The sequence below is a fragment of the Pieris brassicae genome, chromosome 1 (genome assembly GCF_905147105.1).
Source record: "Pieris brassicae chromosome 1, ilPieBrab1.1, whole genome shotgun sequence".
NCBI lineage: Eukaryota > Metazoa > Arthropoda > Insecta > Lepidoptera > Pieridae > Pieris > Pieris brassicae.
In genome coordinates, this window is record NC_059665.1 from 18,621,109 (window position 1) to 18,636,075 (window position 14,967).

Sequence of the window (14,967 nt, forward strand, 5' to 3'; positions counted from 1 at the left end):
TGTTAGTCTCGTTTCGTATATATATATTAATATACTTACTAAATTCTTATAAAAAAATAGATTTTTAAATGTACAAAAAATTATACTTAAATATAACTTATCATACAATATATCAGTATCTTCTATTTTATATTATTGCAAATTATTTTTAAGCAATATATATTCACTTCATCAAAAGAGTCATAATACCTTCGTTTTTCTTATCTCTATGGATAAAAAATCACGTGTACGAAAATCGCTTCTCAATGCTCAAACGTGACGAACATTCATTACCGATCACGTTATTTACCTGTTAAATGTTATTTATTTTTATGACCACGTTCTTTCACACTTTAGCCGTTCTTGTGGGACTTTAACCTTCCCTTCAAAACTCCTAAAATAGTTCTGTTTTTTAAATATTTTCAGTCAAATGTGTAGTTCTTTGTCTTTTGTCAATTGTCATTTTGTGTTGGGTTAAGAAATTGGCATATGCGCCGGTCATGCAGAAAGTCGTTTTTAAAATTGTTTCCACCAAAGGCAACATATGCAAAATGTAGGAGAAACCAGCCATGTAATACCATTCTACACGCTATTCTTTATACACGTTATCAATAATAACTAAATTGATCTGATGTCGATATGTATTCGAATCTTTCTGTTCAGGGACTTGTGTGCAGTTTTATTAAAGGGATGAAAGAATACTTTAATTAATAGTTTATGCCATACACAGAATCACCCATCAACTAGTAAGTTGATGGGTGATTCTGTGTGTGTATTATAAGTATATAATAGTAGTGTTGATGATAATACAATATATCTTTATTGGTTGAGAGATTTGAAAACCTTTATTTGTATTATACCATTCCATTATATTTTTTAACCAATACATACGATATACATTGTTATGTTTTAGATTGGATATAAGTATATATTTACGTATTACTAAATGCCATTTTATTTAATTTTTTACAGTGTCTTTGTAAACCAACATTTCATATAATTTCGTAATACTAGCAAACGTTAAATGTTGTAAAATATAAATAGCGCAGGTATTGTCTGTAGTCAGTCACATGGCTCTTTACGATAGCTGCCAGCACGTGGCTGACCCATTTGAACGCGAATAATCACAACGTCCTTATGTTAAGCGGTAGCGGTAGTGATTATATGACAAAAAATAACATTTATTTTTTAAAATTATTCGTTTACTATATACATAGAAAACAATCTGTTTAATCTGCTTTTCACAAACGATTATATTAAAATTAAAATTATAACGGCGGTTGTATATCTTGGATCTTTTACGTGACATAAATCAAGAATAATAACGGGTGCACCGATAATTTAATCTCACATTATCTTACCTGTGTATTACCGGCTGTGCTACTTTATAGAATACCAATTTTAATTAACTCATTAGATCATAATTGGTTAGTGTGACCCAAACACATGACGCTAATGACAAAGACCGATTTCGATGAAGTCGTCGTTAAGTGAACAAAAATTTAATATTGTAATACGAATTGGGCTAAAAGTCGTTATTGAAGTTCCGTAACTTTTATATTTTACTGGCACTGCTGAGCATTCATCCGCTGAGAGAAACATAGAGGTTTTCCGTTTAACACTGTATTTTTGAATCCGCTAATTGTTCTTGGTTGTGTCCCCACCATTTGAGTAATCATTTATGAACAAATTTATTTTGGACGATCATAGGTCACGTGCGTTTTACAATTACATATTCATAATGTAATTAGCCTTTCCAGATAAGTTAGTCAGGCATTTAACTATCAATAATTATTATAGAAGGTGTATAGCTCTGATCACCTTGTTACCGATAAAGAAAATTTTTAAACGTTTTGTAAATTTAGACGGGGGACCTGTTTCAACAGGCTTTGGCTTCGCATGGCTGAACATTTGTTTAATATTATGAAAATACATATAGCCTTCTAATGAGATATTGTAGCATTTACGCCTTTAATCGAATATTCTTTTTAATATCCGAAATATATTAATAAAATTGTTTATATCTGAAAATATTTTTGTTTGATTACATGCGCACATCAAACGTCATGACACCAATATTTACGCATTATACTGTTCACGTGTTTTCCTTGACGGTCTGTCCATAGATAACAGCACACGTGGGCTTATCGGCCATAACGAACAGTTTTTATATCGCATTATCCTTCGAAAAATTATGTAGTTTGGCTGGATGTTTATGCCATCTTGGCAAACTTAATTTTCGGTCGGTTTAAAATTTATTTCATATACTATAACTGACCTGGTGAACGTCACACCTGAACAGTGAATGAAAAAGTAGATGTTTAAATTAGTTCTTAAGATATAAATTAAAAAAACCAAGTAGTTTTATGACGTGCCACCAAGCAGCACCAATGGGTGCATGGCTTGTACTCACCAGTGAAGCACCTTCAGTCACCATTTTCTTAATGACGACTATTGTGTTTTATTAACACATAACTTACCCTATTCCAGAAGAAATAGATGGTGTACTAACGACGATTCTTTTTATATACTGTATACAGATTAAAAAGCCTGGTTTTCTCTTGTTGAACTTATATCTTTTACCACCAAAACCGACCAAATTAACATTTATATCATTTAAATATATTATTGTATTGTATTATGCATTTTTTGTATTCAGAATTTTATATGCAGCAGACGCTTTTGACAGGGGCACGAGCGTATTATTACCATAGCGAACAGGTGGGTTGGGATTAGTGGATAAGGAGGATCTATTGGAACTCCCGGACGGACTCCCACACCCCCTCCGTCATTATAATCAGTTGCCCCGGCGGGAATGTCTGTAAATGGATTTCCGAATATTAAAAATAAAAAAACATACAAACTTACATCAAAATTAGTTAGCTGTGATGATATTATGGTTATCACGTTTACATATTTTAATCGTAATGCAATAGTTATCACTTCACCTCACTTTTATCATCGGAGATTACTTCCGCCTCTTCGATATTTATGTAGTTATTTTCATATCGTAGTTACTATGAAACTATCACGTGAAAAAAAACGTGAATATACGCGTATTATAATTTCAGCTATCAATGATTCATAAATACATCTTGCTTTCAATTTGGTGCTTATGTAAAAATAAAATATTCTTTTTTTAGAATATGGCTTTTTTTTCGATGACTACGGAATTGGACTTTCGATATGCCAACCTGAAGTATACTGAGGCTGTGTGAGGCACTATGGAGAGCGCCGTCAAATTGAGGAGACACAACAAAAGATCTTTCTTGGCAGAAAACAAACAAACCTGAGTATTTATAGGGTTAAACTGCACAAGGTTGCCACTACACACCCCAAACACTTCAGATCGAGACATATTCGGATGTCCGGAATATAATGTGTCGATGGTGCTGTCGTCTGCATCACCGATGCTCAGCAGGTCATTGATATACAGAACGAAGAGAGTGGGCGAGAAAACACAACCTTGCGATCGCCTGCGTGATGGGTCTAGTGGTCTCCGACCACTAAGACTTTAAGCATCCTACAAGAAACTTAGCTAGCCATCGGGCAAACGGTATGACGTAGTTTCTATAAAAGTTCCCCATACACACTCTATCGAATGCTTTAGCTCTACCAAGCTAGCGGCCAATTCCTCTCCCTTACTTTCCACAGCTTCGCTCACCTATGAGTCAGATAGGCAAGGAAGATCACCAACCGAGTGTCCTCGGCGAAAGCCATACCGACGATACTGCTGGTGCTTCGCCAGATATCGCAAGAGCTGCCTATTGAGCTTTGAACTTTCGGGAGTCTCATACACACTTAATGACACGCGACACACGTTCTCTTCTTGCGTGCCATTTTCAGTGGAAACTGGTATTTCTTCGATCGCGTCGGCTCATTCGGCGCCAGTGCAGCTTGATACTCCCACTAGTAACTACACCATACTATTGTACTTCCACCAAGTAACTGCGATGGCGGAGGAATAGCTGTTCTTCAATTATCCCATATGTGGGGATGCCTAGGGATGCTTAATAGCCCTTAGTAGCTTTTTTACGACACCCACGGGTGATGACATCCACCCACAAATGGGGAGTAACTATTCTATAGAATAGTATGTTCCTAAAGTTCCAAAATGGTATGTAAAGCGAAAATATCTGTAATTTTCAAAGGAAATAATATTTTAAAATGATATTCACTTTTAAATTTCATAAATTCGATGGATTAGCCTAACGAGACGTAAACTTTTAAATTTTTCCTGATTCAAATAAGCACTTATTCAAAGTGATTTTAGAAATTCAATAGTAACAAATATAAGTGTTATGCAAATTGTGATATGAAACATGTATTTTAATTTTATTTGAATCTACGTTTTAATATAATAGAAGAGAATACAGTTCTCTTATATGTAACGGAATGATGTGAGTGTAGACCCCCAAGGTCATATTCAGTCTATTTCGTCAAAAAATTTCTACATCCTTCATAATTTTCGACTACTGGCCTTGAACGAACCAGTTCTCTCAAGCAGCAAGCAATAACATAGATTAAAGAATCATTGGTTTTTCGCAGGGTTCGAACGCACGCAACGCAGTTGAATCGCCGCGACTGAGATAAATAAAGTCGTTGAGCGCTATACGCCTATAGTCAATCATAGTGGGCTAGAGAGGCAAAAACATCATGATCATTTAGAAAACTAAAACGAAAATAATTCGTCTGGAGTATATTATCTGCACAAATTTCTATCTAGTTCAGAAATAAGTTCTGTTACAAATGAAAATGCATTTTTTAAAATAAGTAATGTCATATTATTAAACTGTATACATATTTAAAAAAGTCTCAGAAAAAAATACATTTGGCTTATATACAGGCCTTTAATCTGTTTGGCCACTAATGTATGGATTAACGCAATGTTTCCAAAGTAAATTTCACCACTGCTGGCTCATAGGATTTTTTAAGAGACTCAATGCTGCCGTGTCGTTTAGATCAGTCCATGTCCTCTTAAACTGACGATAATTTGAAGTTGAAGACTAGATGAGGGCCAGTCTTCAGCTCTTACAAAGTCCTGAACTTTGGTTTCACGCCAGGCTTGAGTTGTTCGTGCCTTGTGACTAGGTGCAGAATCGTGCTTGAAAGTATACAGTATATATATTTTTGTTAGAATTGTATTGATGAGAGATTTTACAACATGATCCAAGACTGTATCTTGATACAGTTTGGCTGAATTTTTCACTCCTTTTTCACAAAAATTTAGTTTTGTGACTCCTTGATGAGACACGCCCCACCAAACCTTCACTGACGCAGGATGTTGACCATATTGTACGTTTCCGACCACTTGAGCAGGCTCTTTAGACCAGTGAGCGTACACTTTATTATTTTGCTTATTGTAGCGTTCTTCAATCGTAAAATTTTTTTCATCGGCAAAGAGGATATTTCTGTGATATTCACCTGCGTATTGCGGCAGAAGGCGTTTAGATCGATCCACTCTCTTTAATTGTAAAGATTGATTTAGGGCATGGCCTGTATACCGACTACAAGCACCGAGAAGTATTATTTTATAATACGCGACAGAAGATAGATAATCTAAAGAAGTTTTTAAAATAATGTACGTGTTCCAGATTCAAAATAATTAAAAAGTTGAAAAAAGAAAAGTTTCATGTAACAGTATTTATGGCCAGACTACACTATAAATACCTGGCATAGCCACATTTATTTTCTTTGAAATTATGATATGAGTGATTATATTAAAATCATAGCTACTCGTAGATATTTATATAGATTATCTTTATAAATATATAACAAGACAAACGTTCAATAACCTTTAAGAGTGACAGCAGTGGCCACATCCAGTCAAGATTATTACACACATTAAAACTATGTAAGGTGTAGTAATAACTATATAACTAAAATTTTATATGAATTTTACATAAGTACAAATATTAATAATACTTTCAGTAGTAGTAAAAATCTTTTAATTGAAATGTTAATGTTTTTTTATTATTTTCTCCGTAAATTTTAAACATTATTATAAAATAAATTTAATATGTATAACCTAAACAAGTCTATAAAACTTATTCATGACTTTGATAATTGTGAAATCAGTAGTCAGTATTTCACACCAATATTTCTCACGTGACGCGCTGATCACGTGTCAAATCATTGACATCACACGTAACGTCATTAATTATACTATAATTAGTTAGGAATCCTGGACTGTAGTTTCAACTGACAATTGTGATATAATAGGATATAACTCTCACATTTCTCTCCTCCTCTTTTATTTATTAGTTAAAGGTCTTATGGCAAAGGAGAGAAGTTATTTGCATCAGTGGCATATACTAGAAAGTCGTGAGATCGATCCCGATGAGACAATATTTTTTCGGGTTGGAAGTTACATATTGTCTTAGAAGTAATGAAGAAAATGCAAGCACACAGATGCTTTATTATGCGGTTACTGGGCTTTTGTTAATCAATGACGTTACTCTACCTACCTAATTTCATTGATGAATTTAATGAATGGTTATGGCTGTCAGATAATAAGAAAAAATGAAAAACTACGGTGGCAGGCTTGACAATTCTTAGTTGCTACATAGGGCATTGAAAATATCAATCGAATTAATAAGCTAAACAGCAGTAAGCATAGGAGTACGCAAGTGCGTAATATAAGTAAATGATATTGAGAACGTGAACTTATCTAGTGGATCAAGGTGACGCGCGTTTCTACCTAATGACCAAACAAAACGAAAACGTAACGGTTCCATTTATTTTCGTTTATATTAGCACTGTATGGGATTTTGATCTTGACTGTCACCGAACTATAAATACATAATTGTTTTCTCATATGATATATCCTAAAATTTAAATGTGTATCTGGACTACAACACGTTCACATCAATGTGTTCATGTAACGTACATGTTGCCAGGTTAACCTTCTACAAACAATTGGAAAACATTTTGCCTAATTTGTAGCTCATTCAAACGTAAATTGCCTTTTGTATCTGTTTAATTTGCAGGGCTTCAAGAAATTGTTCTATTGTTACATTATGTTATTGTAGGCTATATTAGTAATCCCACGCGTTGTCATGACAATATTCAAAGGTTTCTATATATAGAACTTGATATTTTATATTTCTATTATGAAATAATTAACAATTATTTGTTTATTTAAGCACAGAACATCACATTTTGATACTCTAAGGTTACATTAAAGTGACAATTAAAGCGTTAATTACCTTTATTTATGAACTCTATCATTCTCTTAGTGGGTAAAAGCCAGCCATCACTAAGAACTTGCTAAAAACAAACGAACATCGACAAGTGATAACTGTTTAGTAATTCTATTTTTAAGTAATTCAAACGACGAATTGGCAGTGCTTGGGCCATGCACGTTACAATAAATGTGACTGCAACGGCGTAGAGGTCACACGCAAGGTCCTTGGTTCCGTTTCGAATTGGACAAAATGTACCTTTTCAATGCGCACATGCTAAGGACACAGGTCTCGCGGGATTCAAACATGGCACGTGAGCAACGGTGTCTTTGAAATTTCATTTATTTTACCTTACTTTCTACTATATATATATATATTAAGGCCGGCAACAACTAGTGAGCCTTTTGGCAATGTGAGTGTCGCGGGGCGGCGATATCACTTAACATCAGGTGAGCCTCCTGCCTGTTTTCCAGGAGTTTTATTTGTAGCCTGGCTTCTGAATTTGATCAAGCTTAATATATAAATACTCTTTGAGTATTACGGTGCAGAGATCTTCAGATTTTCGCTGTTGGCCTCAGCTGGCTGTTTTAAAATAAAAATGGCAGTTCAATAAAAATAAAATTTCGAAAGTGATTTACAAGAAAGAGTTAAAGTAATAAGTAAACTTGATCAAGACTGAATGATCGAGAAGAAGAGAATCGAGCAACACATTAAATAAAAATAAAGACCACGGACGTTTGACACGTCGTGTTTAAAAGTATGTAACAATTTTTCAATTGAAGTTTCGGAGGTCGTAATGTCGCCAGGATGTCGTTATATCAATATGCAAACAGCCAACAAAGTTTTATTATAGTTTAGTTTTCTCGGGTCATATTTTAATTGTTTTTGCAAATTACATTTGGAATCGTAATTGTAATTATATTATTTGTCTACATAAAAGACAAATGCTGAAAGAAGAGTTAAAGAATGTTATTCTAAAGTTAGTTTTGATTCTATATACGCAGTGTTTACCATACTAATAAGAAACAAGAACAGGATTTTATTTATATAAGCCTAAATGTATCTATATTTTGTACTTGGATATATAAACGAGATAAAATAATATATTTATTCTCTTTATATTTTCGTTTCCTTTCCTGTTGGTTTGTTTTGGATTTGGTTTTACAAGAAGAAATTTTTTACACAAACTAATATTTTATTTGATTCCTTTTTTAAAGGTCGCGCAAAATTAATTTCCAATTCATTTCATTTTATAGTGACCCTATAGATACTGTACTGTACAATCCCACAATAATAATTTATAATTCAACTACCCACTGGTTTCGGCTCGCACGTGCGTAATGCACGTGATCTGCGCTCACGCACCTGGTCCATAACGGCTTTGTTTTTCTTTGTTTATTTACGTTAAATTAATAAATAAATGTCAGATTTTATAGTTTTTTAATTATCTTGTGATAGTAATCTATTTTATAGCTTATAATCCAATCCGAAATAGAGTAGATGCGCCTAACATAAGGCAAATTTGCATTTCAATTTTATTCAAACAATAAAATCATGGCATCGTTCATAATAGTGTACACAGTTTTAGATGTAAGGAAGCCTACGCCGCATGACGATTTTACAGATTAAATTCTATATTCTATATCAACATTTCTTCTTAAAATTCGTTAATACAGTAGAAATTATGATGGAATTGACATATTATTCTTTTATTACTATAAAATCTCGAAATATTTATATATTGATCGTTTGTGAAAAAGTCTACCTTTAACTTAGTGAGGTGTCATTGAGCGTGTCAAACTTTATAAACTATAATCATGTACAAAACAATTTATTTTTCGCCACCTTGTTGTGAACTACTAAACTATAATTAGAGTTTAATTGATATTAGGTTTAAGCCCCATCTAGTTATGTGGAACTAATGTACAATTACTATAATTGTTGTGGTTCGGGAATTACAGTTTGCGCCATCTAACAAGAAATTATCGAACTAGTATAATATATTTTAATCATGTTGTTATTCAGTTAAAACTTCGCCAGCAGGTGGCTCTCTCAACTCAAAAACAGTAGAAATAGTATAAGGCGATTGATATAAGGCTTTATAAGGTGGAATTTAGAAAAAAAAATTTAGAAGTTTAAAAGTTATAATGATGACAAATCCACTTGACTTTTTATTATAAACTTTGACAAGAGCATAACAGCACACCATTTTTTTGTCATTACATATTTCCCTAAATTTAACGGTATTATTTTAAATATCTTCTCATATATTCATAACTTTATTACACTTATTTCCATCACATATATAAAGGAAATTATCTTTGGTGTGTAAAAATTTCTTAACTGAAGTCAGCTTGAGAACCACAGTATAGGAAACATTATGTTGTTTGAAGCGTTAATGCATAAAAGGTGTGATCTAGAGTAAACCGCGACAACAAATAAATGTATTTTTCGTTTTGATAGTTTCGGAGTTTCAACTGAACTTTTGAAACATACATGTCACATGAGAAAAAATGTATATTGAAAATATAAAAAGTCAAATATAACATGCCGCTGTCGTAAGCTGTTACTGCATCAAAGTAAACCAAAAAACTTCGCACGCATATTCGAAACGTCAGGAGGCAAGTTATTATAAAGACTCGCTCCAAAATAATTTACATTTTTACGACCGTACTCGGTTCTGATTTTGAGGTAGATGTATGTGATGAGTGAAAATATAACACGCCACTGTTGTGCGATGTTACTGCATCAAAGTAAACCAAAAACCTTCGCAGGCTTATTCGAAACATCAGGAGGCAAGCTGTTGTAAAGACTCGCTCCAAAAAAGTTATATTTTTACCGTTCTGTTTTTAGGTATGTGATGTGTAATCTCGGCTACGCGTTGGATTGAAGTTTAATTTGATGCTTTGTGTATTAATTAATTCGGTTATTTAATTGTGTAAAGTAAAATGCATATTAATACAACTGCTTAGTGTTTATTAATTTTGTGTCAATGTAAAGTTTGTTAGTAAGATCAGAATAAAGAAAGAAGATTTTTATTTATTTATTTTGTAGAAGTTTACTAGTTGAAGCGGTACTTCAAACTTTTATCAAATATAATAAATGTTATTACTGTTTAGAATATGTGTTATACCGTTTAGAAAGCTAATATCTATATACCAAGTGGTTTGAATACAAAATGAACGTCGTTTGATACACGGAAGCCGTGCTTTGGAATTCCAATGACGAGTAATATTTAACGAATTATTTCTAGATTAATGAATTTACTAAATTATTACCATACAGTATCATCAGGCTACGTACATTATAAACGTACTAAAATAAATTAAGTCATCCAGAGAATAAACCTCCTAATTCCTGAAAAATAAAATCTAAATTATCAATATATCATAGTCAACACATTAAAGAAATCGATTGTAAAATTATTATGTATTCTAATACTTTTTCCTGTAGTCGATTTTTTTTTATATATCTTTATTTTCAATTTATTATTCTTATCTTCTTTCTTATATCTTTATTTGTATATCAATTATTGTTTAACCAATTATCTTTGTGCAATATGGTTTGGTTACATTTTTCTATGGTCAGTTGATTTCACATAGTGGTTCATTCGCAAATGTTTTACGAATCGCTCGATTGTTGAGTAACAGTAATTAAAGTATATTTGTCTTAGTTACATACATAAAAGAAGAATAACTCGATTTGTTATTAAAACTAATTATTAATATCTAGCAATCGTGTAATGCAAATGTCGCCACTAAGTGGTGTCTTTCACGCAACCCTATAAAAGTATATTAGAGTAAGATTCTTTCAAAAATGCATGTAGAATAAATTTTATACTTTAAATTTGCACGACACGTCAAAAATGACTATTGACTTCTATTACATCACTTATTAATTATATCTAATTTCTAAATGTAGTTACATGCATTATTTATAAGAAAACAGACTCATGCGCAACCGATTCACGATTTAATAATCATGGTAAAATACACAATATGTTGTGTAATATGTATCTCAAACTAAAATACATTAAAAGCATTTCAATTAGATCAACGATCGTTATTTGTGAAATCGCTGTTACTAATAATGACATGTCCCAATCCGTACTAAAATCTCAAACAAGATTGGGCAATGAGCACTCGATCCTCATTAGCCGAGGTTCCGGCTTCTGCATATTGTGAAATGGATAGATTTACAGTCTCAGAATTATGTCGATAATTTCTATTTTATGTAATTGTAACTGCGTTTATCGCATAGAGCGCCGAACTGTTAGCGTAATTCTCTGTCTTACTGTAATCAGACATAATATGAAAATTCACTGTAACTATAGTTTAATTGATGATTTTTGGAATAATAAATCAAAGTACAAATTATTTAACAATTTAATAACATATCACAAATTCACTGGGAGTCAACCCATTATAATACTCAAATTCACATAACATTCGGGACAAATGAAAGGAACACACAATTTTCCAACACTTATCAAGTATAGATTGACTTAGCATACATTATAATACCAAATTAGTGTCATGTGCGCTCTGCACTGTAAATTTCTAATCAGTTTTGATCAGGTACGTTTCACACGAAGATCACATATTTAAGCTTTTACACAGACTTATCTTAGTAATACCAAAAGGCAAGACATTACATATGTAATTAGATTAATTAATTCACTGTGTGCCCTGAGTAATATCTATATTATTATTGATAGTGACCGTATCCGTGACTTTCTTCACTGCCTCCCGAGACCTGTATTTGACCTCCATAATGTCCCAACTCAGGTTGAGCTTCAGCATAAGCTTTTAGACCTTCGTTGCTCTCGTAGCCTCCTGCAAACTGTTCATAGCCTCCATGTTGTAACCCTTGGGAAAGAGATCCATGCTCGAGACCTCCTTGCTCGAGACCTCCATGCTGGATACCTCCATGCTCTATACCAGCTGAGTAGTCTCCATGACCAAGGTTACCGGCGAGGTGGTCAGTATTAAGCCTGTGGTCTTCCAGAACTAGCCCGTAACCATGAGCTTGTTGGGTTTCAGGGTGAATCTGTTTTAAGTTTGACTCGCTTTGGCCCTTCTCGAGAGGGTGGTGCAGAAGATGGCTGTGCTCCTTCTTGATGTACACGGGGACGGGATGGAAATGTTCAAATTTTATGGACTGGTGTGACTTGGCGTGTTCGTGTTGGATCTGATGATGGTGTCCCGTTTCTCCGATTAAGCCTTGGTGGTCGAGCTGCGGGGACTCCTCGTGAATGAGGCCAGGGTAGGCGGCCGCTACCGCGAATAATCCCAGGAAAATCTAAAACAAACAAGAGATATAAACTTTCAAACATGTTATGTTTGTTTATTAGTTATGCAAAGTTGTGTTTATGTTACGAAACGTAGTGACATAGCTTTGAAAAGTAAAGGAAGTTCGTCGATCGGATTAAGCGAATGTTGACGAAGCGAACCCAGAAAACAAGTTTCACAAAGATAGCGTGAGAAACCCTGACAGTGTCTTAAGTAACGAGAAAGGCTTCCTGTTCTAGGCAATAATTGTGGTTCCAGGAAGAAAAAAGCCGCTTCACCGAACACATGTATAATGAATCACTGCAATTAATAGCTTTTGCATAAACACTACGATGTTTTAATAAGCACTATTTAACACGATCACGATTAGATACGCACATGGTACTTCATATTGGTGAGGCTGTGCGGTCGTCACTGGAGGGTGGAGGGTAATGCCGGCAATTGCTATTTGCATTGCTTTTATACTCGTTTCACTACGACGGCGTGTGAGTGCTCTGCTTTGCTGTTACGTGTGCGGTTAGTACATTGGCACACTGATCGCGTCTTGGGAACAATAGATACAAGCTAATAGACAAATACGATCAAAATTTCAAGCCAATTTCGAACAGTATTTTACTTTCCCCTGTTAACATTTTTACGTACTTTCTTATCTTACTTCTACAATCTACATATAGTCATATATGCATAAAACTTATATACTATTACAATGTATATTGTAAGCTTGTGAAATAATCTGTGTGAGAATCTGATACGCATCACGCCTCGTACACTTAATTTTCTTTCGATGTTATTAGTGTATAATGGGAACACGAGATGTATTTCCCAATAAAAATTCCTTAAAAATAATAATTTAAATATTTCTCTAACATTCAATATTCAACAGTCTTATTAATATATTCTAATGGTTTCTCTACGGAAGATTATCGGCCTACTTTAGTGCTGATTTCGTAAAAAGTGCACACAAGTGACTATTTCATTATGCTTTAATAAGATCATGACTCGAAATTACTGTCTGTTATCATTTAGGGTAAGTTAGTCACCGAAATTTGAATCTATTGAAACATTTTCTGTAGAAAATCCTTTAACTTTTAGAGGCGTATTCTTCTTTCTGTCATCATATTCCTTTGAAGGACATAAACGTAAATCACGTTCTATAACGTATATATATAAATAGTGAATAATAGCTTACAGAAGGTATCTCGTATAAACCAAACATTATGTGTGATTTGCCCAAAATATGGCATAATTATTTCTATATTCGACTTCAGAACCCTATTTGACAGTTGTTATGTTATCTTTAATAGCTATTTTCTATCTAAACTTAATATGTGTAATAAACAAGAAAACACAAAAAAACTAAATAAGAATTTTTTTTTTTAATTTACTTTTCTTTTCTGTCTCGCCGGTACATATACGCTAATCTAGGAACAAACCGATTTACACTAAGTCAATAAAGTATACATACATATATGTATTTGCTATGATTTATTAAAAATCAATGTTAGGATTATATTATCGACATTTGAAGGTATAATTCATAATTAAAAAAACTCCTTAAATTTTTCTATTCATAATATACTACTATTACTCGAATTTGAAAAGTGTGAAATCTAGTCCGCGAAGTTTAATATTACCGCATAAAGTAAAATATAGAGTTACCATTCCTCAATCGGTATATTCGTGTCTCGTTACGCAACACTCTTAAGGAGGTCATTTTTGTATTTTTACTTTATTTTTTTAATAAAGTGTATTGTGAACTGTAATTAACGCATAAAACGATGTAAAGTAGGCTGAGATAATTAGATTTATTGTATCGCCTATGTGAAAGTTGCAACGGCGGCGTGTATAATGAAATATAGTTAAAGTCTATTAATAGACATCTAATTTAATATGTATAGTTCCTAGTAACTGCACAATGAGATAAGAAGAAAAAAAGTATTAATATATATATAAATTGGTATAGGCAAAGTAAAATGGCTTGTCATATAGAGATGGATTTGCAATTCCAATGGGGAAAGCATTCATAAGAACCCTCAAAATTTGTTAAACATAAGTAAGCGCTAACATTTGAAGAACGTTTATGTCAAATATTTGCATGAAAAATCTTATTTTGAGCTGATTTTCATTTATTTGTTTTGATTATGATAGCCGTTGTAGTCAAGTTGTAGTAGATTTCTGGGTATAAGAAGCACATCGGCTACTACTGTACGTTTAGCATGACTTCTTTATAGCAGCTCTATTAGTCCTTTTAGAAAACTGCTGGAACTACCAACAGGAATGTTTACAAATACTCGACCCGATAATTTCTACGTGATCAGGTGGAGAAGGGCATTGTAGCGCATTTGAATTAGCAACAGATTCATTCTGAAGGGAACTGTTAAGCCAGCCATAGCCTTAAATAATTGATAAAACTATTATAAAAATACAAAAGTAAAGTAAAATTGTTGCCGACTCTAGTTCTATCGATTTTTGTAAAAAATCAAATTGTTAAATAAAGAAATAAAGTTTTATTA

At 33.2% G+C, this 14,967-nt stretch overlaps 1 protein-coding gene across 1 annotated transcript; it reads right to left on the bottom strand.

The window, feature by feature from the left end:
- Positions 1 to 11,530: 11,530 nt before the first annotated feature.
- Positions 11,531 to 12,865, bottom strand: LOC123711449 (cation channel sperm-associated protein 1). Its single transcript, XM_045664054.1, has 2 exons — positions 12,833 to 12,865; positions 11,531 to 12,464 (listed from the first exon to the last, which is right to left on the bottom strand). The coding sequence occupies exons 1-2, from the start codon at positions 12,842 to 12,844 to the stop codon at positions 11,871 to 11,873; spliced, it is 606 nt and encodes a 201-aa protein (XP_045520010.1). The 5' UTR covers positions 12,845 to 12,865; the 3' UTR covers positions 11,531 to 11,870.
- Between the last annotated feature and the right edge of the window lie 2,102 nt (positions 12,866 to 14,967).